General features: G+C 43.6%; 1 protein-coding gene across 1 annotated transcript in view; it reads right to left on the bottom strand.

The window, feature by feature from the left end:
* The window catches only part of CFAP58 (cilia and flagella associated protein 58), a 674,866-nt gene that overhangs the window by 183,186 nt on the left and 464,062 nt on the right, over nucleotides 1-27,618 (bottom strand). Inside the window, exon 13 of the mRNA XM_086922755.1 lies at nucleotides 24,276-24,499. Coding sequence (XP_086778881.1) covers nucleotides 24,276-24,499 — 224 coding nt within the window. The remainder of the gene's footprint in view (nucleotides 1-24,275; nucleotides 24,500-27,618) is intronic.

The raw sequence follows: 27,618 nt of genomic DNA, 5'->3' as shown, positions 1-27,618 counted from the left end.
TTTCCGAGGAAAACCCCGCAACTTTGGAGCTTCCTATCAGGGCTTTTTTTACTGAATCTGTATTGTACCAAACAGGGCACGGGTTTATGAACTTTGAGATGTTCATAACTTCATCTCCCCTCAGTTAATAATTCAGGATTTTACAGCTTCCATGCCTGGAAATGTTCCACTTTAATCAGACTTTTTCACTAAGAGCATAATTAGAGCAGTTTCTGAGCAGTGGAACCAGATTCATATTCAGTGTGTGTCTCCATCCACCTGCATACTCGCCAGAAAATAAAACCCAAAGGCACCCCACATGTCAATCACAGAGTACCAGGCATGCAAAGTGTCTGTGCCCGTTGTAGGTATTGTTGCCACCCTCGTTATGTTACGTTTTCTCGGTGGACATTTCTTCCAGTACATTTCATAGCTCACTGTGTTCTGAAGGTCTCTGGTAACAGAGAAGGAAGGGGTTGTCTGTGCGAGTCCTGCGGGATGTATTGGGTCCTGACAGTCCATAATCTGCTCCCGCTTGAGAGAAATTAGCTCCATAATTTCCTCAAAGTCCAAAGAGAACATTTGTCATTGGCCAATATTCCATGTCTAAGCTGGCCACGAATACTTGCAGCTTGGCTGCCCATTGATCATAGTCCTGTCAAAAGGGCCCAAGAAGGCACAGACAAGAAAGTCCTCTTATCCAAAACTATAGAACACCTATGTCTACTTATACCTCAATGTCTTTCCATTTACGCCATTACACCTTTTGTGGCATCTACCAAACATGTGTTTACAACACTTATAGCTACCCTTTGTCCAATACCTTTAGTTCTTTATGTCTTAACTGTTTTGCATTGTGCTAGTTAATGTCAGGAACATTACACCAGTGTGTCTCCCTTGCTGTCAGTGTAAGAGAGAACTGAATACAGGGGCCAATAAAGGTGGATGGGCAGCAATATACGAAAAGGCTAGGTCGGGAACTAATATATGCTTCTTAATGCCATGCCTTCCCAGAATATTTATATCTCTGATGTAATCCTTGAATTAACCTTGCAGATATTGAATACAGTGACAGTCTATGTTTTCAACCAAGATGGAGGTTTTTATGTATAAAGAGAATTGTGCTTTTCCTAATCCAAGATGGTTGCTGATTCCGAGCGAGTTTTTGCATCTTGAATAAGAATCAAGGTGAACTGGTAAGTGGCTACCATTTTTAAACCTCTAATATATTAAGACACTTACTATGAAGATCTTTGCTTCACAGTGGGTTTCTGTCTGCTCGCGTCTCAGTCTGCTTTAAATCAGTTTCTTCTTTAATCCTTGGATTGGTGTTTTGTTTATTTTTCACTGCAGGGTTTAGCATATTTTTGTTGACAATTTTTGACCCAGACATTTGTTCACAGTTTTTGAGCATGTAGACATTTCCACAAGGGTGGTATTGCATATAAAGCATTCGTAGCTACAGAGGACTATCCAACTCCCCTGAACGTCTGAAGAGTTTAAATATTGAACTATCAAGGTTTCTTGTAGTGGGAACCAAGGGTATCTCCTTCGCCCATTTTTGTCAGCAAACATCTGGGTTTTGCTGTTGTGAAAGCTCAGCTAAATAGCACAAGGAGCCTAATATAGCTTTCCTCTACTCTGACATCGATTTCCTCATGAGTATATTTCATAATAGGGGAGTTGCTGTGGGGCTGAGGCACAGGACCTGGAATGACTCCGATTAAAGTTTCTCCATTTTATGATAAGCATTCGAAGTAGAAGATATGTTCTTCCTCATCCTGTTTTGGTTGATTCTGTGACTAGCACCGCGTGCAGCTGTATGTACAGAAGAATGTGCAGGGACTTGGGTACAGCTACAGTCTTTCTTTAGCAGCCTGTTCATTTTCGTTTAGTGTTAAGAACATGACTGAATTTCTGGGAATAGAAATGAGGCAAATAATTCCAGCACATGCCCAGGACTATTACTGACGCCGTGGCTGTATACACAGAGCAACAGCAATGCAGAATGTTGAGTAAGAAAACGTGATAATACTCAGACAAGGCATCACATGCTTTTGCATAGTTAAGCTGTAGGTCCTCTATGAGATCCCAGTGTATTCTGGTATTTGCATTCTTTAAATATATTTCATTAATCCATAGTTGCTCCCTAGTGACACCCCCAAGTTATTCCAGTTCTTGAGCGTTTATATGCTCAGTATGTTCTATATTGTGACAGTTCTGGACAGAGATGTTTAGACAGATTTCTCTGGTGAAGTGAAAGTTGATTAGTCTGACACCAATCACTTTACGAGGTTTTAATATGGAGAGGAAGTACGAAATCCTAGAGATGAGATCAGATTTGCATACTTAACTGCAGCTACATTAACTGTATTATGTAAAAGGAAGGGTCTTCTGCCTCCAATGTAATTAATGATCGTAAAAGTAAGATAGTTAAGAAAAGGCAGTTAATGAAGGGTTTTATTCTGAATATCACCCTTAGAGGAACCTGGAACAGGCCAATCAGAATGATCCTATTTTTTCCGGCTACACCTAATGCTACAGGCCATAAAGGGAGCATTATTTAGCTACAAGCTAACTACATTCCTCTGGTGTGCTGTGGAAAGCATTGGTCCTAACATTGTGTACTGCAATAAGTAGCAGGAGCACTGGCAACGCCAATATATCTTGTCTAGGTAAGAGCTATTTTTTTTTATTTGAATTTTTTAGAGTTTTATGTAGCGCAAGCTAGACCCGAAGAAATGTAAATGTAAAATGTATTTGAGCTTATATAGCGCACAGCTACCCACAAAGGGTTTCCCGGCGCTTGAAATCAGGTATCTGCGAACTTTACATGAGAACCAGTTTTGTTACAGGTGGACACATTCTTTTTTTTGTAAGGCTCAGGGAGTTTAAGTGATTTTCCCAGAATCACTGGATGTTGAGCGTCGTTGCAGAGACTCGAACCCAGTTCCTCAGCTTCGAAGTCGACCACTCTATCCGTAAGGCTACATCCTCTATAGGCTTTGCCACCAATATGTTTTAGCCATGTTGTACGCCAGCATGGCTGCTGTTCAGCATAACTAAAGTTAGTGTGATAAAGGAGTGGAGTGGAGCTTTGTAAAGTAGAGTAGAGTGGAGTGTTACGGACTGGCATAGAGTAGAGTAGAGTTGAATGGAGTGGAGTGAAGTGGAATGTCGTGTCATAGAGTGGTGTGGAGTGTTGTGGAGTGTCGTGGAGGGAGCAGACTGTGGTAGAGTAGAAAGGCATAGAGTGGAGTGGAGTTGGGAGGCGTAGAGTGTCAGAGTACATAGTAGAGTGTTGAAGAGTGGAGTAGCGCAGAGTGTTGTGAAGTGGTGTAGAACAGACTGGAGTAGCATAGAGGGTGTTTCTCAGAGAGGAGTAGAGTGTTGAAGAGTAGAGAGGTGGAGTAGATTTTCGTAGAGTGGAGTGACATAGAGTGCAGTAGTGTAAGAGAGTAGAATGGCATTGAGGTGAGTAGAGTTTTGCACCGTTAATTGGCAATGAGTAGAGCAGCATTGAGTGTCAGAGTGAAGTAGCGTGGGGTAGTGTGTTGTAGAATACAGTAGAGTAAAGTGGCATTGAGTGGCATAGAGGGATTTATGCAGAGCATCGTAAATTGAAGTAGAGTGTTGTAGAGCAGAGTGGAATAGAGTCTAATAGTGTCAGAGTAGAGTAGAGTCTAATGGAGTAAAGCGTCAGAGTGTAGTCTTGTAAAGTGGAATAGAGTGGGCTAGAGTGAAGTGACAAAGTACAGTGGTGCAGAGTAGACTGACAGAATGCAGTGGTGCAGAGTTCATTGGTTTTGAGTAAAGTGGCGTAGAGTGCATTTGTGGAGAGTGAAGTGAGGTAGAATAGCATAGAGTGCAGTGGCAAAGAGTAGAGTAGTGCAGAGTAGATTTCAGTGGCGTAGAGTGCAGTGGCGATTGTTTCAGACTAGAGTGAAGTGGTGCAGGGTGTAGTGGAGAATCAAAGGGTAGAATGTACAGGTACAAGGTAGAGTGTAGAGTTGCATTGTAGAGTGGCGTAGAGTGCAGTGACATATTGTGGGGTGGTGTGGAGTGCACTGACGTAGGTTGCAGTAGAGTGGCGTAGAGTTGAGTGGTGCTGAGCGTAGAGTGCAGTGGCATAGTGTAGTGGCATAGAGTGCAGTGGAATAAAGCGCAGTGGCATAGAGTAGATTGGTGCAGAGTAGAGTGGTAGAGCACAGTGTTGCATAGTAGAGTGTTGTAGAGTGCAGTGGTGTAGAGTGGCATACAGTGTATTGGTTTGGAGTGCAATGGTGTAGAGTGGTGCAGAGTAAAGTGATTTGAAGTGAAATGGCATAAAGCAGAGGGGCGTAGAGTGCAATGGCATTGAGTACAGTGCTGCAGAGTACAGTATAGTGACATATAGTGCAGTGGCGCAGAGTAGAGTGGCACAGAGTAGAGTGGCGCAAAGTAGAGTTGTGCAAAGGAGAGTGGCACAGAGAAGAGTGGTTCACAGAGCAGTGGCATAGAGTACAAGGGTGCAGAGTAGAATAGAGTGGCGTAGCACGTAGTCGTGTAGAATATTATATGGTTTAGTGGCATAGAGTGCAGCGGTGCAGAGTAATTGACAGAGAGCACAGTTGGGGAGGGTGCATTGGTTTTAAATAAAGTGGTGTGGAATGCATTCATATACAGTGGTGTAAAGTGCAGTGGTTAGAGTAGAGTGGCGTAGGGGAAAAATGGCATAGATTAGAGTGGATCAGATAAGAGGAGCATATAGAGGAGTAGCGCAGAGTGGCATAGAGTACAGTGGAACAGAGTGCAGTGGCATAGAGTAGATTGTTTTAGAGTAGAATGAAGTAGCGTAGAGTGGAGTGGTGCAAGGTAGAGTGGAGTGGTGCAAGGGATAGTGGAGTAGTGCAGTGTTCAGTGGAGTCCTGTAGGGTAGAGTAGTGTCATAGAGTGCATTGGTGAAGAGTAGAGTGGCACAGAGTGGAGTGGCGTTGAGTGGGGTTGCAACAGAGTAGAGTGGCCTAGACTAGAGTGGTGTAGGTATCAGTGGTGCTTATCAGAGAGGGTATAATGTACTGGCTTAGGGTAGAGTGGTGTAGAGTATACAGACATAAAGTGAACTGGCATAGAGTGCAGTGTCAGATATTACAGTGGTGCACTGTAAATTAGAGAGGTTTAGAGTGCAGTGGCATAGAGTGTAGTGGCCTAGAGTGCATTGACACAGAGTGCAGACGCACAGTGTAGAGTGGTGCAGAGTGCAATGCTGCAGAATTGAGTGTAGTAGAGTGCAGTGGAATATATTGCCATGCAGGGCATTGGTGTAGACTGCTATGGTGTAGAGTGGAGCAGAGTAAAGTGACATAGAATGAAATGGCATAAAGCAGAGTGGTATAGAGTGCAGTGGCATTGAGTAGAGTGTTGCAGAGTAGGGTATAGTAGTGTGTAGTGCAGGGGTGCAGAATAGATTGGCACAGAGTAGAGTGGCACAGAGTAGAGTGGCACGGAGTAGAATGGCACAGAGTAGAGAGCTGCAGAGAGTAGTGGTGTAGAGTACAGTGGCACAGAGTAGAATAGAGTGGCGTAGCATGCAATGGTGTAGAGTGTTGTAGAGTAGAGTATAGTTGCATAGACTGCAGTGGTGCAGAATAGTTGGAGTAGAGTGCAGTCGCGAAGAGCGCATTGGTTTTGAATAAAGTGGGGTTGAGTGCATTGGTGTAGAGTGCAGTGGTCTAGAGTAGAGTGGCATAAAGTGCAGTGGTTTTGAGTCGAGTGGCATGAAGTGCAGTGGTTTTGAGTAGACTGGCATAGAAGACAGTGGTGTAGAGTGGTACAGCATAGAGTGCAGTCACATAGAGTGGAGTGGCACAGACTGGAAAAGAGTGGCATAGAGTATGGCACAGAGTGCAGATCCGTAGAGTAGATGACTTCAGAGTAGAGTGATGTTACATAGAGTGGAGTGGTGCAGGCTGGAGTGCAGAGGCTTTGAGTGCTGCCATACAATGTATTGGTGCAGAGTGCAGTAGCACAGAGTGCAGTTTTGCAGAGTGCAGTGGCATAGGTTGCAGTGGCGCAGAGTTCAGTGGCAGGAAGTGCAGTGTTGCAGAGTAGAGTGCAGTGGTGTAGAGTGGCGTACAGTGCATTGGTGCAGAGTGCAATGACGTAGAGTGCAATGTTGTAGAGTGTTGCAGAGGAAAGTGATGGAGAGTGAAATGGTGTAGAGCAGTGTGGAGTAGAGTGCAGTGGCATCAAGTGTATTGCTTTTGAGTAAAGTAGTATAGAAAGCAGTGGCGTAGAGTGCAGTAACGTAGAATAGAGTGGTGTAGAGTGCTGTGGAGTAGAGTGGAGTGGTGAAGAGTGCAGAATTAAGTGCAGTTGCATACAGTGAAGTGGTGCAGAGAAAAGTGGCCTAGAGTTCTAGAGTTCAGTGCAGAGAGTACAGTGTTGCCGAGTAGAGAGGCAGAGTAGAGTAGCATGGAGTGAAGTGGTATTGAGTGGAGTGGTGCAGAGTAGAGTGGAGTAGTACAGGTATGAGTGCATTGGTGGAAAGTGAAGTGGCAAAGTATAGTGGCGTAGAGTGTAGTGGCATAGAATACAATGGTGTAAAGTGGCATAAAGTAGAGTGGTGCAGAGTAGAGTGCAGTGGCATAAAACTCAGTGGCATAGAGTGCAGTGTGTAGAGTGCAGTGGCAGAAGGTGCAGTGTTGCAGAGTAGACTACCGAAGAGTTCAGTGGTGTATAGTAGAGTGGAATAGAGTGCATTGGCATGTAATGCAGTGCCATAGAGTGCTGCAGAGTAGAACAGAGTGTCGTAGAGTACAATGGCTTAGATTGCAGTGGCGTAAAATGTTGCGGAGTACAGTGTAGTGGCGTGATTGTAGTGATGCTGAGAAGAATGGCATTGAGTGCAGTGGCATAGAGTGCATTGGATTTGAGTAAAGTGGTATGGAGTGCATTGGCATTGATTGCAGTGATGCAGAGTAGAGTGGAGTGGAGCAGAGTAGAGTAGAGCAGAGTAGAGCGTTGCAGTGTGTAGTGGTGTCAAGTGCAGTGGCATAGAGTAGATTGTTTCAGAGTAGAGTCAAGTGGTGCATGGTAGAGTACAGTAGTTTAGAGTAGAGTGGTGCAGAGTGCAGAGTAGACTAGAGTGGGACAGAGTGGACTGGCATATACTGGAGTGGTACAGAGTAGAGTGCTTTGGCGTACAGTGCAGTGTCATGTAGCAATGCAGAGTAGAGTGGCATAGAGTGGAGTGGCACAGAGTGGAGTGATGTAGAGCGCAGTGGCGAAGAATGCAGTGGTGCATAGTAAAGTAGTATGGGGTAGAGTTCATTTGCATAGAGTGGTGTAGAGTGAAGTGGCATAAAGTGGAAGGGTGCAAAGTAGAGTAGAGTGCAGTGATGCAGTGGGGAGTGGAGTGGCAAAGTGTGTGGTGGTGCAGAGTAGAGTGGAGTAAAATTGGGGTATGCAGGGTGTGGCATCGCACTGCAGCACAACTCCAACTGAAATGACCATTACATTTGCACGGACATACAATTCTACTGACAAAAGTATACAGCGCACAAACTATAAGGTGTGGAAATGTCATCACCTAGTTTATTGATTTGTTTTGATCCTTTACACATTTTGATTCTACCACACTTCAGAATGACCAGAAATGTGCTTCATTTCTGATTTTCTGACATATTCTGAAATACCTGCACAGCTCCTTTACAGACATACGTTTTGTTTGTGTTTTAAAAAGAAAAGAACATGGCGCAGCTTTCATCAAGCACATCCCTAGTGGCCAGTATAACTGTCACATAAATACTCTCACTTTGAAGTCAGAGAAAGAAAAGTAAACACCATGCTCCATGAAAGATAGAGCCTGACTGACATATGGCCTTTCTCTTTGAATGCACAGCAAATGTGACAAGATAGGTACAAGATTTGAAGGCCTGTCGACCAGTACTGGTGAAAGAATGCAGTAAATAGGAATTAGCTAATAAAAAGGACAAACTCAAACTGGACTGCCTAAAACAAATAGATCAAGGAAACAGAAAGCGAGCAAATGTGAGTTACAAACCACAAAGTCAATTGTAAGCAAGAGCGGAATGCATTTCCAGGGAAGCTGTGTTAGCAAACCTGGCAGCTTTGCTCTCTGGTAGGTTTCAACCTAAAAACACCCATAGTTCGCTCTAATCTTGTTGGTGATGGACGGGGGAGGGGAAGGTGATAATAGCCGAATTGTTCTTATTTTCTGCGAAAGAACAGGTTTTAATTACCTCTCCAGCTCCAGCCTAGACCTCGGCCCGCATGTGCGGGTAGGGTAATTAACAGCCATTATGTGGGCAATATCCCCTTATCTCTCTGTAAAGTGTTTTTGGAAATCTATATGGTTTACCTTTGTTCTATGTTACTGACTTTATTGTACTTTACCTCACAATAATGTGGGGACTTGTTGGACATGCTCTTTAAAGAAAGGGGTGATGACGGATGATTAACAGGTCACCACGTAATGCCTTTTAAGAGAATTACAGACCCTTTCCAGGGTTTTAAAGGAAAAGTACAATATGAGGTATTCCACTGGTTAGGATCTTTAAAAATAGATGTAATAAGCAGCAGTTCATTAGACATAATCTATTGAAAAAATGCAGTGCAATTTACAACACTTCAGTATTTTTAAAGGAAAAAGCTATGCTACTGGCTCTCTATAGACTCGTCAGAAAAGAGCCCCTGCGAAGAAAAGCAAAAACAGTATATATATATATATATATATTTTTTTTTTCTTTCTTCTTTTTTGCATATCTGGTGACAATCTTTTTCATGCGTATCACACAAGATTTACACTATAAACTAGAATCAAAGGTCATGTGTCCCATGGGAAAATAGACTCAGAGGTAATATTCTAACAGAAGATGTGGCCTGGTAAGAAGTCCAACAGAGTGCTTTCGAAGGAGAACATTTCTAGATCTCAGCTCAAAATCTGACTTCTTGATGATTAAGGTTAACTTTGATGAGCATTCTTCGCTTCATAGCGACGAGACACAAGACTGGGCAATGATGTGCTCTATAAGCCTGATCCTTAAAACGGTATGTTAACCTTGGAAACCTAGGAGTTACTTCCTAAGAATCGCTACTGGTTCAAGGTATTGACTCAGGGAGGACGGCGTGGAGTAACATCAGCTCCAGACAGCCATGTGCAAGCAGGTCCATCAAACCATTACAAAGTTTGACTCTTTTTAAGCCCTAGGCTAACATGACCAGTGAGTATTTACAACCCTATGCCCCAGACCACCAGGTAAAGGCCGACACAGTTAAAATGCTTGCTGTATGCCGTGCATCTTTGCCATAAACTCAATATCCTTCATCTATCCCACACTGATCAGCACGTCATTGGGATGCAGTAACAGCAAGTGTCACTTCATGTCAGACGACATAATATCGTGCTTACCAGTCAAATCCTTATTTCTTAAGAACATACATACAGGGCAAAAATACTGCCCAGCCTCCAAATTTTGATTTGTTTACTAGTTGGGGGCATTCTTTTATGAAGACCCAAATACACAGGAGCACTAGTACTATCTAGACTCCTCCATTATACACAGGCACATGTACCTTTTCTTTTCCCTCACAGCAATTTAGTGCAATTTGAATGCATCACTCGCTATGCATTAATGAAACATAAGACACCTTGAACAAACTTCACCCCATTATTGCAAAGAAAACAAGTTTGTATTTACCTGATGTTTTATGGTAATTTTTCTGAAGAAGATGCGTACCAAATTTTAGAATTGATTTTTCAAAGTGAAACACTTACTGGGGTCCGTATGATCTGTTTGGAGAACGAAGCAACGCACTGGGTAATTTTATAAACCCTGGAGACACCATTAATATTCCCAAGTTCTCGAAGTACTTACAAAAACTTCCACCAGCATACAGGTAGTGAAAAGTGGATCTTTACATCATAGAGGTTTATAAATGTGGCATGATCACTGAGTTTTTAGTATGTCATAAAGTATATCCTAATAAAGGTTTTAGGTAACACAGATGTTTTTATAGGCTACTGGAAAATTATAAAATTTAAAGGAAAATTCAGACCCTTTTCTGACTGCAGCTTCCCACATCAGATATAGGCAGCCTTAGGGCAAGCTTTGGAGGTCCACTTCTGCTCATCAAAACATGTGATGGACAAATACAGGCAACACAAGTATCCACCTACTAATGCCAGGGTCCACAGTTGGACAGAAATAACAATGATGAGATGCCAAAGACAGTACAAAAGGGGGTGGTGATGAACGGAGCATCTGAATCAATCAAACACTCACACCCAGTCAAAAGATCTGGGTTTAATCCATCACCGTTCTTTAGCCCACTCTGCCACCCCAGTTCAGACATGGCCATATGCAAATCAGTCTGAACCTGTGCCTCATGGGAACAGTCCAGCCCGAACTGCCAAACCATGTCTTCCCTGGACCGGAAACAAGCTTCCGAGGACCGGTTTCTGGCATTCCAGCCGTCTTCAGCCCGGCTTGCTTGAATCCAGTGGCAAAGTGAGCAAGGGACCCACGTCTGAGCATACCCTGCCACACCTATGGCGGCCAAAAGCAGTACAAAAGGGGGTGGTGATGGACGGAGCATCTGAATCAATCAAACACTCACACCCAGTCAAAAGATCTTTTGTACCGAGATGCCAGAGACAGCGCAGTTAAACTCCCCTGTCTACCCACTAGGACGCTCCATTGAGGTGTCTCCTTCAGTCTTTAAAGGCCTGGTGGCCGATTTAGAATTTGGCAAACAGAGTACTCGTTTGCAAAAGTGACAATGCCCTCATAAGATGGGTGGACCTAATGCTTTCTGTTGGTGGAGCCCCTTTGGCACTGTCTCCAGAGAGCTTACTCCAACGGCGTGATGGAGTAGGGACCATCAGAAAAAGTCTGCCTGCCCTATTTGGAGCAGATAGAGTGATGGAGTATTTTTTACTTACATTTGAGAAACCTCTTTCTAGTGGACACTTTGTCTTAATGCAGATTTCCTACCATAGAATAAGGATTATGGCATGGGGCTGAGCTGAACCCTGACAACTTTTCTTGTAAAGGGTCAGTCCTCCAAAGGCCACACCAGGAAGCAAATTTGTCACAGCACCCAAACTAAATGAATTTTGTAGAATGGCAGCAAAGATGACATCCACCACTTCAGGCAGCAGATCAAACTGAGTCAGTTGCCACTGCTCAAACTCCAAGCATATAGGTGTACATTGCACAGATTTGGGTGGCGAAACCAGCCCTATTGCTGAGACAGGAGGTCTTCATGAAGATGTAGCCTGATCGGAGAACAGATGCTCATGTCCAGAAGCTCCATGTACCACAATCTCCTGCCCCAATTTCGACTAATATGACCCGGGCTAGATCGTTCCTGGGCTGTTTCAAAACTCAGGACAGCACAGGCAGGACAGTAAAAAGAACAGGAGTTGTGTGTTCCATTCCAGCCCGAATGCATCACCTACAAGTGGTCTAGTGGAAGCCCCAATGCACAAAACATTTGACAATTTGCACTTGCGATAGAGCAAAAAAGATCTACCCATTATTGGAATGATGCGATTGGAAGGTAACATCCACCACCTCAGGATGCAGATGCCACTCTTGGTCCACCAAACACCGCCTGCTCAGTTTGTCCACTCTGGCATTCAGGGACTCTGCCATGTGGTTTGGGATCAGGAAAATGCCCTGATATTCCTGACCCTTCCACAGCTGTAGAGCCTCTTGAGAAAGGACCCAAGATCCCACTCTGCCCTATTTGTTGCAGTACCACATGGCAATGGTGTTAACCATGAGAATCTGCACCAGCCTCCCTTTGATGGATGGCATGAAGTCCTTTAGAGCCAGACGCATGGCCCTCACCTCCAGCAGACTGATGTGGTGCCAGCCCTCAGCAGGAGACAAGAGTCCCCTGATCTCCCCCTCCCCCAGATGTACTACTCAGCCCAGAAGGGTTGCGTCCATCACCACCATCAGCTCTGGGTGTGGAAGGGAGAGAAGCCTGTGCTGGAACTATTGCAGTCCATCAATGCCACTGCAGATCTCTAGCAATCTCCTCCAGGATCTGGATATGCCTTGATTCTGCGCCCATTGGAAATTTAAATTCCATTTTAGAGTCTATTTCTGTCACTTGGCATAGCTGGTGAGGAGGATGCTGTAGGTCAAGAGGACAGTGGCGGGAAAACAATGAACTCTACTTGGTCCAAGATTGCTCCAATGAATGGAAGCTTCTGCAAAGGGGCCAGATGGGAATCTGTCTTAATGATAATGAATCTGTGACCGACTTCAACTGACTGCAACCAGCCTGCTTTCAACAGCCAGGTGCTGATTAACAGGAAGACTCATATCCCCAACCTCCAAAGAAGGTTTGCAACCACTTTGGAGAATACCCTGGTGAGGCCGAAAGAGCACACACAAATTGGAAATGCTTGTGGCCTACCTTGAACCACAGATAATGTATGAAGGACTGTAGGATGGGTAAATGAAAATACACATCTACAATCCATTGACGCGGGTTCAGAGAAGACAGGAACTGGGCCACCAAGCCTTTTGGATTTGTCCTTCTGCTGGAAGGCATTCAGAAGGTCCAAAATAGGACTTATGCCCCAATCCTAAAGTGATTTATTGGCAGTAGCAATTAAAAATAAATTGGAGGACCGATGCCCAGCATGCTGCCTGTCAACACCACATCCATGATCTTGAATAAGCGGAGGCGTCTGCTGAACAAGTTGGGAAGGCTGTCTATCTATATGTCAGCCTTCTGGATAGCCTCTACATTTCCTGAATGGAATACATCCCCTGAACACTGAAGTTAGAACATCAAGGTATACAAATATAGAGGACAAAATATTGAATCCACAATATCGAAAGAAAACCATAGATAGCCTGATTGTTCTTATGTATACCTAACTTCACATATATGTACCTTGAAGCTATATATGCCTTCAAGATACAAAGCTGTGGAGTTAGGAATAGTAACGAAAAGGTTACATACCAGTAGGTGTAGTTAGGCAGCTTGAACTCTCTGGATTCACATGTTGTATATTATTCAGCCATCCAGTGGTTGTGTCTGGAAACTTCTTGCTCGTCCTCTTTTTTCCTCTGTGTATCGTTTGTAGCCATTTGGTGCTATTTTCCTCCTGTCGTGACATCAGACGTGAGCCTGGGAAGCCTATGTGAGTGGTCGTCTTTTTTCCTCTCTTTTGGAGACTACTTTGCCTTTGCTTTTCTCTATCTGTTAGCATTGTATTCTCTTTCTCTCTTTGCCTCACCTCATTTCCCGAGGAGTATCACATGTGAATCCAGAAAATTCTTCAAGCTGCAAACTACTCCTACTGGTATGTAACAATTTGTTTTGTAGCATAAATCCTTTTCTGGATTCTTCTACGGGGCATTGATTTTGTAGCAGTATTCTGGGTTCACTCATGATGGCGATATTAAAATGAGGTTGAACATGCAAACAGATATTTCAGAACTCTCTGTCCCATTTGCGCCTCTTTGTTTATTTGGATGTCCTTACAAACGTGTTTTGTGAAGGCATGGATTGATGCACATGTGCCTGCATACATATGTTGTTTATAGGTACGTTTGCTAGGAAGGCCATGGTGTATGCTTCTTCCTTGTTGAGTGTGCTCTAGGCTTCTCTTCCAGGCATTTCTCCCATCTGATAACCCAAATGAATTGTTTTAAGGACCTACTTTGCGATGGGCCCCTTTGCCACAGGTGAGCTCTTGTTAGGGTTTGCAAATGATATGAAGAATTGAATTCCTTTCACAATCTCATTTGTCCTATCTACATAGTACATCAGAGCCCTGTGCATGTCTAGCGTATGCAGGATTCTCCGGTAACTGGAAAGCTTGGTTTACATAAAAATGTGATATGATCTTGTAAATGTGGGTTAGTCCTCATAGTTACCCTATACTTGTGTATTTACTGGTATGGTTATTTAGTGGCTAGTGCCTGGTGCAAGCTAGCCCTGTGTAGTGATGTGATTTCCATTAGGAAGACCATCTTCCAGGTCAGGAACCGTAGTTCTGCCTTATGCATTGGTTCAAACTATGCTATCATAAGCTGCACTAGTACCAGGTTGAGGTTCCACATTGGCCTCTGTGATGATTTTGGTGGAGCTATTCTCTTTGCTCCTTCCTGGAATCTCTTGATAACTGGAGTTGTCAAGAACCTCCTCCCAATGTGGCCTCTAATGTAGGCTACTATCGCCAACAAGTGTATCTTTAGTGAAGTGTACGTCAATTTGTTTTGTAGCAGATGGGTAAGATACCTGTTCACTGTGGTATCCTGTGTCCTGTTGAGGAGCTGGCCTCTGTCTTTTTAACATAGTACTTATTTATGCCATTTTGAAGAGTAGCATTTTAATGTGCTCGACTTCTCACTTCCTTTAGAATGTTCATTAAATGTTTTGGGAGATTCAAGTGCACAAATTCTATGTCTTTGGGAGGGAGCCAGCAAGACTCAGGCTGTCTACTTCCGGGTGGAAGACCTTGCCTCCCTACATGGAGAGTAGGTTGTGATTTCTTGGTAACTTTGTTACATTTCCTTGCGCCAATTCCACCAAGTCTGAGAACCATTTTTGTCTTACCCACTGTGGAGCAATTAGGATCATTGACATCTGGGATTGTTTGCACTTGCTTATCACTAAAAGTATGAGGAGAGTTGGTGGAAAAGACAGTTTGTCAACATGACATTCCCCAGGGAGAGGCGATGTGTGTGCCTGGATGTGAAGTCTCTGCATTTTCTGTTTTTATGGTCGCAAATAGGTCGATCTCTGGTGTGCACCACGGCCGGTAGACCACTTGGAGTACTTCGCTGTTTAGTTCCCATTTGTGTGATACTGATGCTTTTCTGCTTAGTCTGTCTGCCTCTCCATTTTCTACAGCTGTCAGGTGTATTGTTATCAGGTTTATTCTTCTCTGAATGCCCCATCTCCAAATTTCCTGGGCTAGTTTTGACAGGACATGCAATCCTGTTCCCCCCTTGTTTGCTCGGATAGAAAGAACATCATGGTTGTGATTTCCATCTGAATTTGTACTGCCCTCCCAATAACCTATGCCTGGAAAACTGTCCTTAGTTCCAGTACATTGATGTAGAGGATCGCTTCTTCTGTTTCCGTATACCTCTCACTCTTATCTGACCTATGTGTGCTGCCCAGCCCGTGTGGGACACGTCTGTGGTGATGGTCACGGACCGGGTTGGTTGTATAAAGGTCCAGCCCACAGTGGTATTGTCTATGTTCCACCAAGCTATCTCAAACTGTACTCTTGGCGTAACAACCACTAGATCTTCCCAACTGCCGGTCGCCTGTGACCATTGGTGTGGGATCCACTCTTTAGCTTCATGTGCAGTCTTGCATGTGGATTTAGTGAAATGCATGAGGCCATCATGCCCAAAATCTTCAACACACTCCTCACTGTCAGAGAATGAACTTTGTGGTACTGGCGAGCTTGGTCTGTTATCACCTGAATCCACTTGAGGCTAGGGAAGGCTCTTGCCATCAACTTATTGATTTTTGCCCCCAGGAAGGTCTTTTCTCTCTGCAGTTTCGTAGAGGATTTTTGAAGGTTGATTGTGGGGCCTAGTTTGTGGACATTGTTCATGACTATCCTGGTGTCTTTTTTGCACAATGTTTATAAGCTTGCCTTGGTTAGCCAGTCATCTAGGTAGGGGGAGAAATGTATACCTTTCCATCTTAGATAATCTGCCAATGCCACTAGGTATTTAGTGAAAACTCTGGGTGAATATTTGATTCCAAATGGGAGTACAATGAATTGGTAGTGTGTCTTGTCAACTATGAACCAGAGGTATTTTTGAGCTTGTGGTTCATCGGGATGTGCAGGTATGCATCCTTTAGGCCTATGGTTGTCATGTAATCTTCTCCTCGCAGCCGTGGGATGACCTCTTACACTCTAGTATGTGTGAACTTTCGCCTCTTTATAAACTTAGTTAGGAAGAAAAGGTCCTGAATTGATTGTAGTGGCCTATCTTGTTTTGGGACGAGGAAGCAAACTGATTAATTTCCTTGATTGATTTCTGCCATGGGCACTCTTTCTACTGTCTTCTTTTGCAGTATTTCCTGCATTTGGCTTTGGTGGCGGCACCTTTCCTCCTCTCGATGTAACCTTTCCTTTAGTCCGACTCCGGGTAGCATCCTTATCTGTTTTATGCATTAACCATGTTGGATGTTGTTTAGGATACATTTGACTGTTGTAACCCCATCGACTCCTGGAGGAAGGCCTTTAATCTTCCCCCCACTAGTGTTATGTGGTTGGACGTCTGTCAAACAAAGTCACTTGCTGGAGTAGCTGGCTGCTCTGGAAGGCTGCCCCCTCCTTTGGCTCTGTCTCGAAAGGACTGTCGGTGTTGTGTTGGGAAATGCCACTGTTATTGAGCACCATGGCGTTCACAGGGCTGGAATGACGACTGGGGCATTATGCCTTGAAAACCTCCCCATCTTGCGGGTCTTCTCACTGGAATTGTTCCTCTTCTTGAATGCCACAGGAGTGGAATGCCCCCATGGCCCTTCTGGTGTCATTATCTTTCTTAATTTGATGCAGTGTGTTGTCCACAGCGAATCAGAACAGGCTGTCCCCTAAGAAAGGTATGTTTATGATGTTCCCTTGACCCACATTTTGATAACTAGATACCCGCAGCCAGGCCTGCCTGCTCATAGATGTTCCTGTTACAAGTGGTCTAGTGGCTGTATTTGTCGCATCCAAAGGCAACTTCAGGCATGGACTCCTTTTCCCTCTTATACCAGTGCGGCTCCTCTCTTTAGATTCTGTTGAGGAATATGTTTCAGGAGTTCTTCAACTTCCTCCCACTGTTTATGGGCATAACGTTTTAGCAGTGTGTTGTTGCGTTCCTCCATTGTGTCGCAACCCCCTTTAAACATAGGATAAACACGATGCCATCCTCGCCGAGTTAGAAAGGGACAAAGTCTTTTGCCATTTCTACAGCCACATCAGTCTTATGAGTCTCATTCAGGCAGTAATGCTTTGTAAATTTGCCTGCTGGACCACGTTGCTGCTCAGCAGATATGCTGAATGAGCACACCAGTTAACAGAGCTGTACAAGTGGAAACACTGGTGAAGTGGGCGTTTACTTTGTCTTACAATGGCTTTCCTTCATGAGAGTGCCAAAAATGTATGGTGGATGCAATCCATCTGGCAATGGTCTGCGCTGCTTGGATACTGGGGGGCCTTTTCTGATACCACCATAAGCCAGAAATTATTTATTCGCTTTGCAGATTTGATGCATACTTTTTGTTAGTAAAACTTGAGACAAAGTTTGACGTCTAGAGAGATTTTTCTGCAGCTGTTTGAGGATTTGGGAAGAATGTCTGTAGAATCATTGGTGCGCTCAAGTGGAAGTCAGACGGAACCTTATATCGGTCCGAAGTATTACACTGTCTGACTTGAACTGAAGGAAAGGTTCCTTAATGGTAAAGGCCTGAAAGTCACTTACTCTTTTGGCAGATGTGAGAACTACTAGAAGTGCAATTTTCCATGTAAGGTACTTCAATTCTTCCTTGTGAATGGGCTCAAATGGTGTTAACATGAGCTGTTCCAGCACCACATTCAGTTACCACGATGGTGGAGGTTTTATTACTGGAAGAAAACGTTCTGAATAGGCACTTGAGGAATTGTTCTACATTTCAACTACACCACTAAGAAGATACATTACTGGATCACGTAAACCTAGAAATTGCTGCAAGGTGCACTCTAATGGAAGAATAAGTCAAGCCTGATCTTGCTAGGTGAAGTAGATATGGGAGGATTTGCTCCGGCGGTGATTTGAGCCAGGCAGATAAATGTAGTGATATCGGGTTGGGACGATGGACCTGGCCTGGTTCATGGTCAGCAACGTTGGTATCGGTTTGAGTCGGTATGAGGTTGTTCTGAGAGGAGCAGAAGCTCTGTGAACCAGAACTGTCTGGGCAACTTCTGAGCTATGAGGATTAGACAGCAAGGCTCTCTCTTCAGTTTGTTGAGCACCCTTGTGACCCAAGGGATCGGGGGAAAAGCATAGATTCCTGACCATCTCATCATAAACGCATTCCCCCATGATCCCTCTTGGATGCCAATTTGCAGAGAATGGGCATTTCTTGTTCTCCTTCGTAGAAAATAGGTCCAAGTTTTGACTTGCCACACAGCTAGTGGAAGAGATTGTCTAGAATGTGCTGGTCTATTTCCCACACTTGGTAAGGGATACTGGTCCTGCTTAGCGTGTCTGCAAGGATGTTGGAAACTCTTGGCACTTGTTCTGCTTTGAGCGATATCTGATGTTAAAGAGCCCAGTTCCAGGTCGTAGAAGGACTCCTGATGCAGGAAGAAATCATTCCCATGAACAATTTGTAGATCCGAACAGAAACAGACTTTTTTGTGGACAGTCTGTGAGCTAGTCGAATCTTTACATGCCTGTCTTGGGAGGGTGCACAGTGTCTAGGAATGCTCCCAAGAATGTCAACGTTGTTGTGGGGTTTAAGTTAGATTTTTGGTGGTTGACAGTGAGGCCAAGTGTGGTGAACAATTAGAGACATGTGGATGTGGCTGTTGCTGCTTGTTGATGTGTGGAAGCTTTTATGAGTCAATCGTCCAAGTACGGAAATACTTGGATTGCTTTCTGTCAGATATGGGCTGCTACTGGAGTCAGCATCTTGGTTAAACTTCTCTGTGCTGATTTTAGCCTGAATGGGAGGACCTTGAATTAGAAGTGGGTACGGGCTACCTTGAAGAGCAGGAATGGGCAGTGTTTTGGGTGTATCAGGATATGGAAGTATGAGTCTTGGAGGTCCAGGGCTGCCATATGATCTTCTTTGTCGAGGAAGTGTATTATATATATCCTGAAGAGTCCCCATGCTAAAAGATTGTTTCTTTAGAAATGTGTTCAACGTTCGCAGGTCAAGAATAGGATGCAAATCTCCTGAGGGTTTTTAATCAGAAAGAAACAAGAGTAGAATCCCAATCCTTTCTAATGTTTTGGATCTACTTCTATCTCTCTCTTCTTCAGCATGATGTAGATCTCACTCAGGAGTTGATTTAATTGAGGGGGAGGTGGTCCTGTTGGCCAGAGCCACCTTTAGATCTTCAGATTGACTGTCCACATTGCCTATTATCCTCATGGTTGCTTAACCACCATCACTTTATATATCTTGGGGTCCTCCCTATAACGTAGAAGCATTTTCGGCTCATCGTTTTTCGATATTGAAGGACATTTTTCTCCCAATATCTTAATTTATCTATGATAGTCAACGACGTTTGGAATACAAGGCTCTGACGAACTTCGTGTTTTTTAACCAGCATTTCCTCACATCTTGAGCTACCTATTGCCAAAGACGGGTCATCTGATGAAGGCTTCCAAGTCGAAACGCGCGTAGTGTTATCTACCGCTTTGCCTGCATCATGTCTTTTTTTATGCTCAATTATGTGTTTGCTATGTAATTTTTAATATTTGTATGAGAAATTCCCCCCAAAATATCAATTTACTATGAAATATATTGGAATGTATCTATAAAATGCATATTTATCCGTCCAAAAAATAACACAAAAAAATATATATACTTAAATAATAAATACTGAAAAACGCACTTGTGTAGTTGGTGACAGTCTGTATGTAGAGGGTTAATAGATGTATATATCCAATTGGTTTCACCCCGTGGTTAGAGCAACACCTTGCTTGGAGAGGCGTGGGCTGGCAGAATTGTGCCTGCAGAAGATGTATCCCTTATTTGGATCAAAGGCAATGGAGGAAATATCATCTTTGCAGGGGTCTTTGCTCTTTGGGTTGACTTTTTCATTGTCAATGGTTTTTTCGTCGACGGTATGGTCGTTGTCGTTGGCATCCTCGATGGTATCATCGCAGACGGCATCATTGATGGTGGGATTGTCTACTGGTATCTTCGTTGATCGTATCATCATCGACGAGCCCCTCATCAGTGGTATCGCCGCTGACTGCAGCGTCGAGGGCAACTGGGATTGTGCTGCTGTGCACTGTGTCATTGATGGGATCTTCATCATCAACGATAAGTTGAGAAGAGATGCCATCGCAAGAATCTATGTCAACCAGCGTTTTAATATCCTCGTCATTATGATCGTCTCCTATGATAGCGGTGAAGAGGAGATTATCATAGGAGATGATATGCGGTAAACGTCAAAATTGACTATGAGAATACAACTGCAGAGCTGCGATCTTCGTGGATTTTGTGGTTGATGGCAAAGACTGGAAGCACATTTGGGAAGTGCTTCTCTCAGGGAAGGAGTGGTAGGCTCTGAGTGACCCTTTTCTTAGGCAATGTTTCCTTTTTTGGAGGAGGAAGCAAGGTCTGCATGCCTCTTTTCATGCCCAGTAGCAGTATGCTTATATTCCTTAATGGCCTTTAAAGGTGGATCTGTGGCAATTTTTTCTTTTGATTTCTGTCTTTTGAGGGAAGGTGAAGTCTATGAAGACTGATTACTTTCCTCCTCAGATAAAAGGCACTCTTTAGTTTTCAGCCTTTGTAGCGACAACAAAAGTCATCCGAAAAAACCCTTGTCTTCCCACAAGTGTCACTGGGTCTGAAAAGTCCTTTTTTTGTCGAGTTGGGACATGGTGTCCACTGAGAATACGCAGGTAGTAGAAGAACTGAGGATTTTTAGGAAGTAAATACCTCTGAAATACTGAGAGAAAAATTGTAATTTGAGCAGAGTTCAAGGAGACTCCCATCAAACGACGTGCTGTAAAAAATCTGAGGGATTCAGCCTCTCTTGGAATGATCTAGGGGGTGCTGTCGCCTGTTTGCCTAAAGTTTGTAGTTTGGTCCATTTTTAAAAGGATATAGATGGGCTATTAAACTTATGGTTCATTGCCATTCTGTCTATTGTAGTAATATACGTTGCTTCATTATAGTACATTGGCACTCCCACTTCGACAATGGGGAATGATTCAATCATTTGAATCTATGAAACATCTAATGCTGGAGAAAGGAAGTAAATCATATTTTGAAAAGACTAGAACACACCGGGTTCTGTGTACTAATTGCTTCTGAGTATTTTAGACATGAAAGGAATGATTCATTTTCCACTCAAAAAGGTCTTATTTGATGTTATTTATTTTTTACGAATCTTTGATGTTCTTTTTTCTTTACGTATCTCTTTTTCTATCTCCTTATTTTATCTTTTTTTTCTATTTTGGTTATTTTGTTTACAAAAAGACATTTACATATACAAAACATTTAAGTAGTTTCACATAAAATCCGAATTATATAAAAAACATCATTCCTGTTCGAAATATCATATCAACGCAGAGTTAATTCCTTCTACGCGTTTCGGCGGTCGCCTTCGTCTTTATAGTCCTTCCGGGTCAGGATCGAATCCTGACCCGGAAGGACTATAAAGACGAAGCCATCCCAGACATCAGACAGAATAAGGTTTTCTGAAATAAAACTCCTGTTAACAAGAAGAGTTCTTTTTATCTGGTTCAGCCATTAATACCCAACAACTTTTTAAAGGTAACAATATAAACTCTAAAAGGAACTTGGCCATTGAAGACGCTAAGGGAAATTGCACATTGAAAACTCTCCTACCAGACAGAAGCAGCTAACTTGATCTTATTAAGGGGACCACCTACACATATCCAGAGCGCCGACGCCAGTAACATAGGAAAAGCCACATCGGATTCGTGAAGGATAGATACGTATAAACAGTTAAGAACACGCTGCAGAAACAAAACCTGTCCCATGGTACCTTGACACCAACTTTAATAAGTGAATCTTGAGAAAACCACAAAGTCCAAATAATTAAGCCACGGGCATGACATTAAAGATCAGAGCAGAATTCCTGACGAAGGCGACCGCCGAAACGCGTAGAAGGAATTAACTCTGCGTTGATATGATATTTCGAACAGGAATGATGTTTTTTATATAATTCGGATTTTATGTGAAACTACTTAAATGTTTTGTATATGTAAATGTCTTTTTGTAAACAAAATAACCAAAATAGAAAAAAAAGATAAAATAAGGAGATAGAAAAAGAGATACGTAAAGAAAAAAGAACATCAAAGATTCGTAAAAAATAAATAACATCAAATAAGACCTTTTTGAGTGGAAAATGAATCATTCCTTTCATGTCTAAAATACTCAGAAGCAATTAGTACACAGAACCCGGTGTGTTCTAGTCTTTTCAAAATATACTTTACCTTGCCAGGGTTCATCCATTAAGGCAGGGGCCCCAATTTTTCCTATACAAAGAAAGGAAGTAAATCAACAGGTAAAGAATTATTCACCTAGCTCACTTAACTTAGGGATTTGAGCAACCATTCGATGTGGTAGCAAAATGTCTCTCCACACTGTAGCCACTGATAGAAGTTAACACTTACTATTATTTCACACAGAGAGTTTTTTATATGACAGTTTTCACAATATCTCAAATTGACATTGACAGAGAGAGATAGGGACTGACTTCCCGGATGCCCCAGAGGGATAGAAATACTTTATTCTGTTTTGGGTCTCGTGCAAAGATGAACACTAATGTCCAATACAGAGCACAGAGGATGAGTAAGGGAGGTGGACCAATGAAAGCTAGAGTGCAGTGGGAGGCAGACTGCCAAGAGCCACTCACAGACAAGGAATGGGTGCTAGTAGCATGCTCATAGGTTAAGAAACTTTCAAGCAATGCCAGGTTCAACCTAGTGAATTTCAATCACTTGCACAGACATTACCTGACCCTGGTAAAGTTAAGGCAGGTACACCCTCAGTGTGGCTGAGATGATGGGCAATGGGTGCACGCCACTTCCACGTGGTGTGGGCCTGTCAGATAGTACAGGGATTTTGGGAAGGGGGGGGTGAACAGATTACATCCAATAAGGAGGGTATGTCTGCACTAACAGTCATAATACCAAGAAGAGAAAAATTAGACATAAACTTACAGCATTGGGGCAATTTCTATACACTTGTTAAATCCAAAGGAACCACGACAGAAAGCATGGGAAAGAGACTCACTGAATTACCCATAGTATAGGAAACGTATTAGAAGGGGACCAAAAAATCAATTTACGGCCATGATACAAAAGCTGTTGGATCAGTTGAATGGCAGACAGCCTTGAACGGACATGCTGCTCTGGGTTGTGAGGTGAGAAGTGTTGTCCACAAAGATAGAAAACAGCTATAAGGGTATGGTGCAGGTTTAGGAACAAACACGGGAAACGTTTTGGCACTATTTTAAATACAATGCTGCAGCAGCTGGGAGAAAAATACACTTCGAACAGCCAAGACATATCTAAATAATATATGAGGATCTGTGCCCGGAAGCTGGCTTGCTCCAAAGGAAAATATTAGTGATAGCAATTATAACTGTACACTGTGAACCTAGAGAGATGATGGTAAAATATGTGGTATGTTTACTGTTAATTATCGAAAAATAAAAATGTAATTAAAAAAGAGTTGACATTCTAAGTTTAACAAGTGAGGGTTTTGTTATTTTTTAATAACTTTTGGCGCTTGGTGTGAATTAATTGAAGCACAATGTTGACACGGGACATTGATTAAACGGAAGCAACTGACTGCACAAAAATCCTTACAGATGTTCAGCCATGTCTCAGTGCATCCTCTACTCAAAGCAAATCTTTTTCATGAGGCTGGAAAAGTAAAAAAACGTGCAGACACAGGGACGTACTGGCCTATGGGCAATCAAGCAGTGCTGATGGGTCAGTGTGTGGGCCAGATTTGTGGTTCTTTGTGGGCCTGTTCTATGATCTCCAGGGCTGGTTTTTACTGTTCATTTCCCTGATATTAAAAACAAACATTGACTGCAGCAAGTACAGATCCATGCAGTATGGCACACCTTGCAAAAACAGTTTTTTTTTTGTTTAGGGCCACGTTTTTAGCTATCTAATTCACGAATGAAGGGCCAATTATATCTTAGTGCCCGGGCCTTTTTACTGCCCAAGTCCGACCCTGCGCGGACATGTCAGTATTTGTTAAAGACTTGCGAATCACTGGCAGAACTTCAGCAGTTTTATGAGAAAAGCCTTCAGAGACCAGCCGCTCCGAGGCAGCCAAGTGCAAACACTCTTCCGTTGGACGAGTGTCAAGCTTCTTACAAAACCAAGTGTTGGGAAAGGCGATATTCATAATTTAATGGCAACACAATCGTCCGACGCTGTTCTGCTGCTGCCTCTAAATTCAAAAGCAGCTCACGCTTGAGATTAAATGCAGGCGTGAAACTGACTTACGCATAACATTCTTGAGAATGTGTCAGGAAGTGAGGCCACATGCGACATGTGCGTGCGTGCTGACGTACGCACTCCCCTTACCTGAGTTCTTCCACGTTGGCCACGCTCTTGAATAGAATGCCCTTCTCCCGCCGAAGTTTCTTGATCTCGAGCTTGAGGAGCCGGATGTCCTCGACGCGCTGCCGGTACTGGCTCTCCCCCTTGTTCAGGATGGACTGCTGGATCTTGATCTTCTCATACAGCAGCGCCAGCTCGTCGTTCCGGCGGACCAGCTGAGTCCCGAGGATGTCCCTCTCGCTGATCACCTAGAAAACACCGAGGGGAAAACCTTTCAATGCCTCTTATTACTTACAATTCGAATCCAATGACCTGCAGTAGTCATAGAAAATTCTGCTAAGAGGCATACAATGTCAGTAACTTCATAGGCGAGGGAAGGGCTTGTACTCTGATATGTGTGCTTCCGAGATTCTTTCAACTCAATGACGTAAATCATACTTTAAATGATATACCGATTAACAAGGCACCCCACCCGATTACATATTCGGCTGGTGTTCTTTGAGGGAAGGCTGGGTTCAAAATGACCTCATCTCTCCACTTACGACTTGGATCATTCTGAACAGAAAATACACAAGACTGGTTCTTGGGTGAATGTGGGCTCTACTTAAGTGGGACAGGCACAAAAATAGCATACTATCAATCAATGGTCCTGGTGTTCCCCCAGGCTATTCCGATCGAATACATTAAGTAGGGTAAAGTGATTGCTTAACTAGTAATGAAGCAAAGAAAGGAGACAAAAATGCCCTAAAACAAAAGGGGTTGCAAAGCAATGTAGTTAAGTATATCAAAGTTATAGCCCAAAAGTATCTTCAATCACAGTTTTTCGACTCCTGTATGCACCTTGAGAAAATGAGACTCTCAAATGCCAATTTCTGGGCCAGCGATGACGATGCAAGCCTAACTGCCTGTGTATTGATCACTAAGTGGCTTGAGTTCCTTTTATGGTCGTTTAAACAGAGTCACTACATCCATAAATCTGGCATTACCCTGAAAGAGAAATCCAAGGATTTAAAATGTTCTCCAACAAACACAAACCTGGGAATCTTTTTGAGACAGAATAATGTTGATATGAAAATAGGCACCAAAGATGTATCCACAGAACCACCATTTCACTGTAAAAAAACGGTGAAACATTCTAAGATGCTCTGGTCCTGCACCGCACCTCAAGAAAGTAGCCTTCCACATAAATAGCTATAAGTCACACAATCCAAAATGCTCAAAAGTGTTATGTAAAAACCTGGCCAGGCCCATAAACAGCTCCAAGGAGGCTGCGGGGTGCCCAAATATAAGGAATAGTTTTAGATCTCTTTTGGCAGAAAACGTGGCAGTGGCGAAGGGACATTACAGTTGCTGCAGTAGCCTCCTATGGCCAGGAGGTGCACCTTACAGGCGTTCTCCTACAACCGATTCCGAGCCAGGTGCTGCGAAGCACAAATAACATCATTCATTGAGCAGGTGAGCCCTTTGATGCTCATTGCCAGTGCACAAAAGCAAGCTAGGAGCTGCTTGTTCTTATTCTCAGTTCTGGTGGAAGACATTCTATCAGGTGCTCAGACCTCCAAGGTCTCAGAGGAAGAGACCCAAGTGTGCAAAGGTTAGCTCTTCAAAGCACTACACTCAAACTGAACTATTATAAAGATGGGTGCATCACTCTTCCTTCCTCCTTCAACAGGAATTCTTTCCTTTGGGAAGTAGCAAATGCTTCTAAGGATGGACAATCTCAGGTTTCGAGAGATTTTCCATGTCGTTGTGGATAATTTCACAGTCATGGTGACAGCAGACATTTACACAGCCTGAACATTCTTATATTATTTATTCCTTCAATGTAGGAGACTAGAAGGAAAATATTGAGTTGTAAGGCCTGTTCACACAGAGCAACTGCCAGCCGGTAGAGCTATATGGGGTAGGTGCTACTTTAATTTAGAAAGATAAGGGTTGTGGTATTATCTGTGCGGTTTATCACCACTCTGGACTTCACCACTTGTAAAGAAGGATTTCAATGCCAGGAACATTTCCTTTAGCTCCAGCAAGCTTAAGAGAAGGAATTACTCAGACTTATCCCATAAGAAAATGGTGGGGAGTCCCCCAAAATGCACCCCTTACTCACAGGAGCCATTGATGATTGTGATCTTTTAAAGGGACATTTCACCAAGACGTTGGGAACATGTGTCTGCCACTGCAAGATAATTATCACCACTCTGGACTTCACCACTTGTAAAGAAGGATTTCAATGCCAGGAACATTTCCTTTAGCTCCAGCAAGCTTAAGAGAAGGAATTACTCAGACTTATCCCATAAGAAAATGGTGGGGAGTCCCCCAAAATGCACCCCTTACTCACAGGAGCCATTGATGATTGTGATCTTTTAAAGGGACATTTCACCAAGACGTTGGGAACATGTGTCTGCCACTGCAAGATAAGAGACATGGACGCAGCGACGGCTCGTGGAGGGAGTTACGGTGGGGCAGGAGGGCGGGGAGGGGGAGGGGCAGGGTGGAGGTTGCTAAAAACCGGCATATGGATAATTGCAGATAAGTAAACAATTTAATTAATAAAACGAATTTCGTAGTGCGCCTTGCATCGCAAAATGCAATGCAGTGCGAGCTACGAAATTCGTTTTATTAATTAAATTGTTTACTTACCTGCAATTATCCGTATGCCGGTTTTTAGCAACCTCCACCCTGCCCCTCCCCCTCCCCGCCCTCCTGCCCCACCGTAACTCCCTCCACGAGCCGTCGCTGCATGGACGTCCGAGCCTCGTGGCTCTTAATGGTCATCAAACAGATGGTCCTAGGGCTCCAGCAGTTGTAGCTCCAGGTTATGCCTGTGAAGTTTAGCAATTGGGCACCATGCAAAGCAGCAACCTAGCAGGGGCAGCTCCTCTGCTAAGGCGCAGGAGCGTCTCCCCTCTGCTTTAAAGCAGTGCAAACGAAAAATAAAATGATAATAATGAAACTTTATTATCATTTTATTTTTAGAGCTGCAGTTGCACTGCAGACAGGTTGTTAGGCGGGTGGGGCCGGGCTCCCCTGACGTCGAGGGAGGAGCAGTGGCAGCTGTGCCTTAAGTGCGCATGAAAGTTTGGCCGGCCGTCTTGGGCCAGCCAAACCATCGAGCGCAATTTGAATGTTCTCCACATCTGAATTGTACAGCCTGGGTGGAGAACATGCACAGCCTCCCAGTCCCTCTCTGAGCACCGAACTACAGCACTCATACCAATCACAATACTGCTGTAAAGCAGTGTTATGATTGGTCGGGGATTCTGGGAGGGTTTGTACTTCCTGGTTCCTGCTGGAAGAGAAGTGGCGGATAGTGGCGGCGCCTACCAGATACGTTTTCTTTCTCTTTTTTCTTTCTTTCCTAATCCGC

The sequence above is a fragment of the Lissotriton vulgaris genome, chromosome 5 (genome assembly GCF_964263255.1).
Source record: "Lissotriton vulgaris chromosome 5, aLisVul1.2, whole genome shotgun sequence".
Classification (NCBI taxonomy): domain Eukaryota; kingdom Metazoa; phylum Chordata; class Amphibia; order Caudata; family Salamandridae; genus Lissotriton; species Lissotriton vulgaris.
This window is presented reverse-complemented; position numbering and strand designations above follow the sequence as displayed.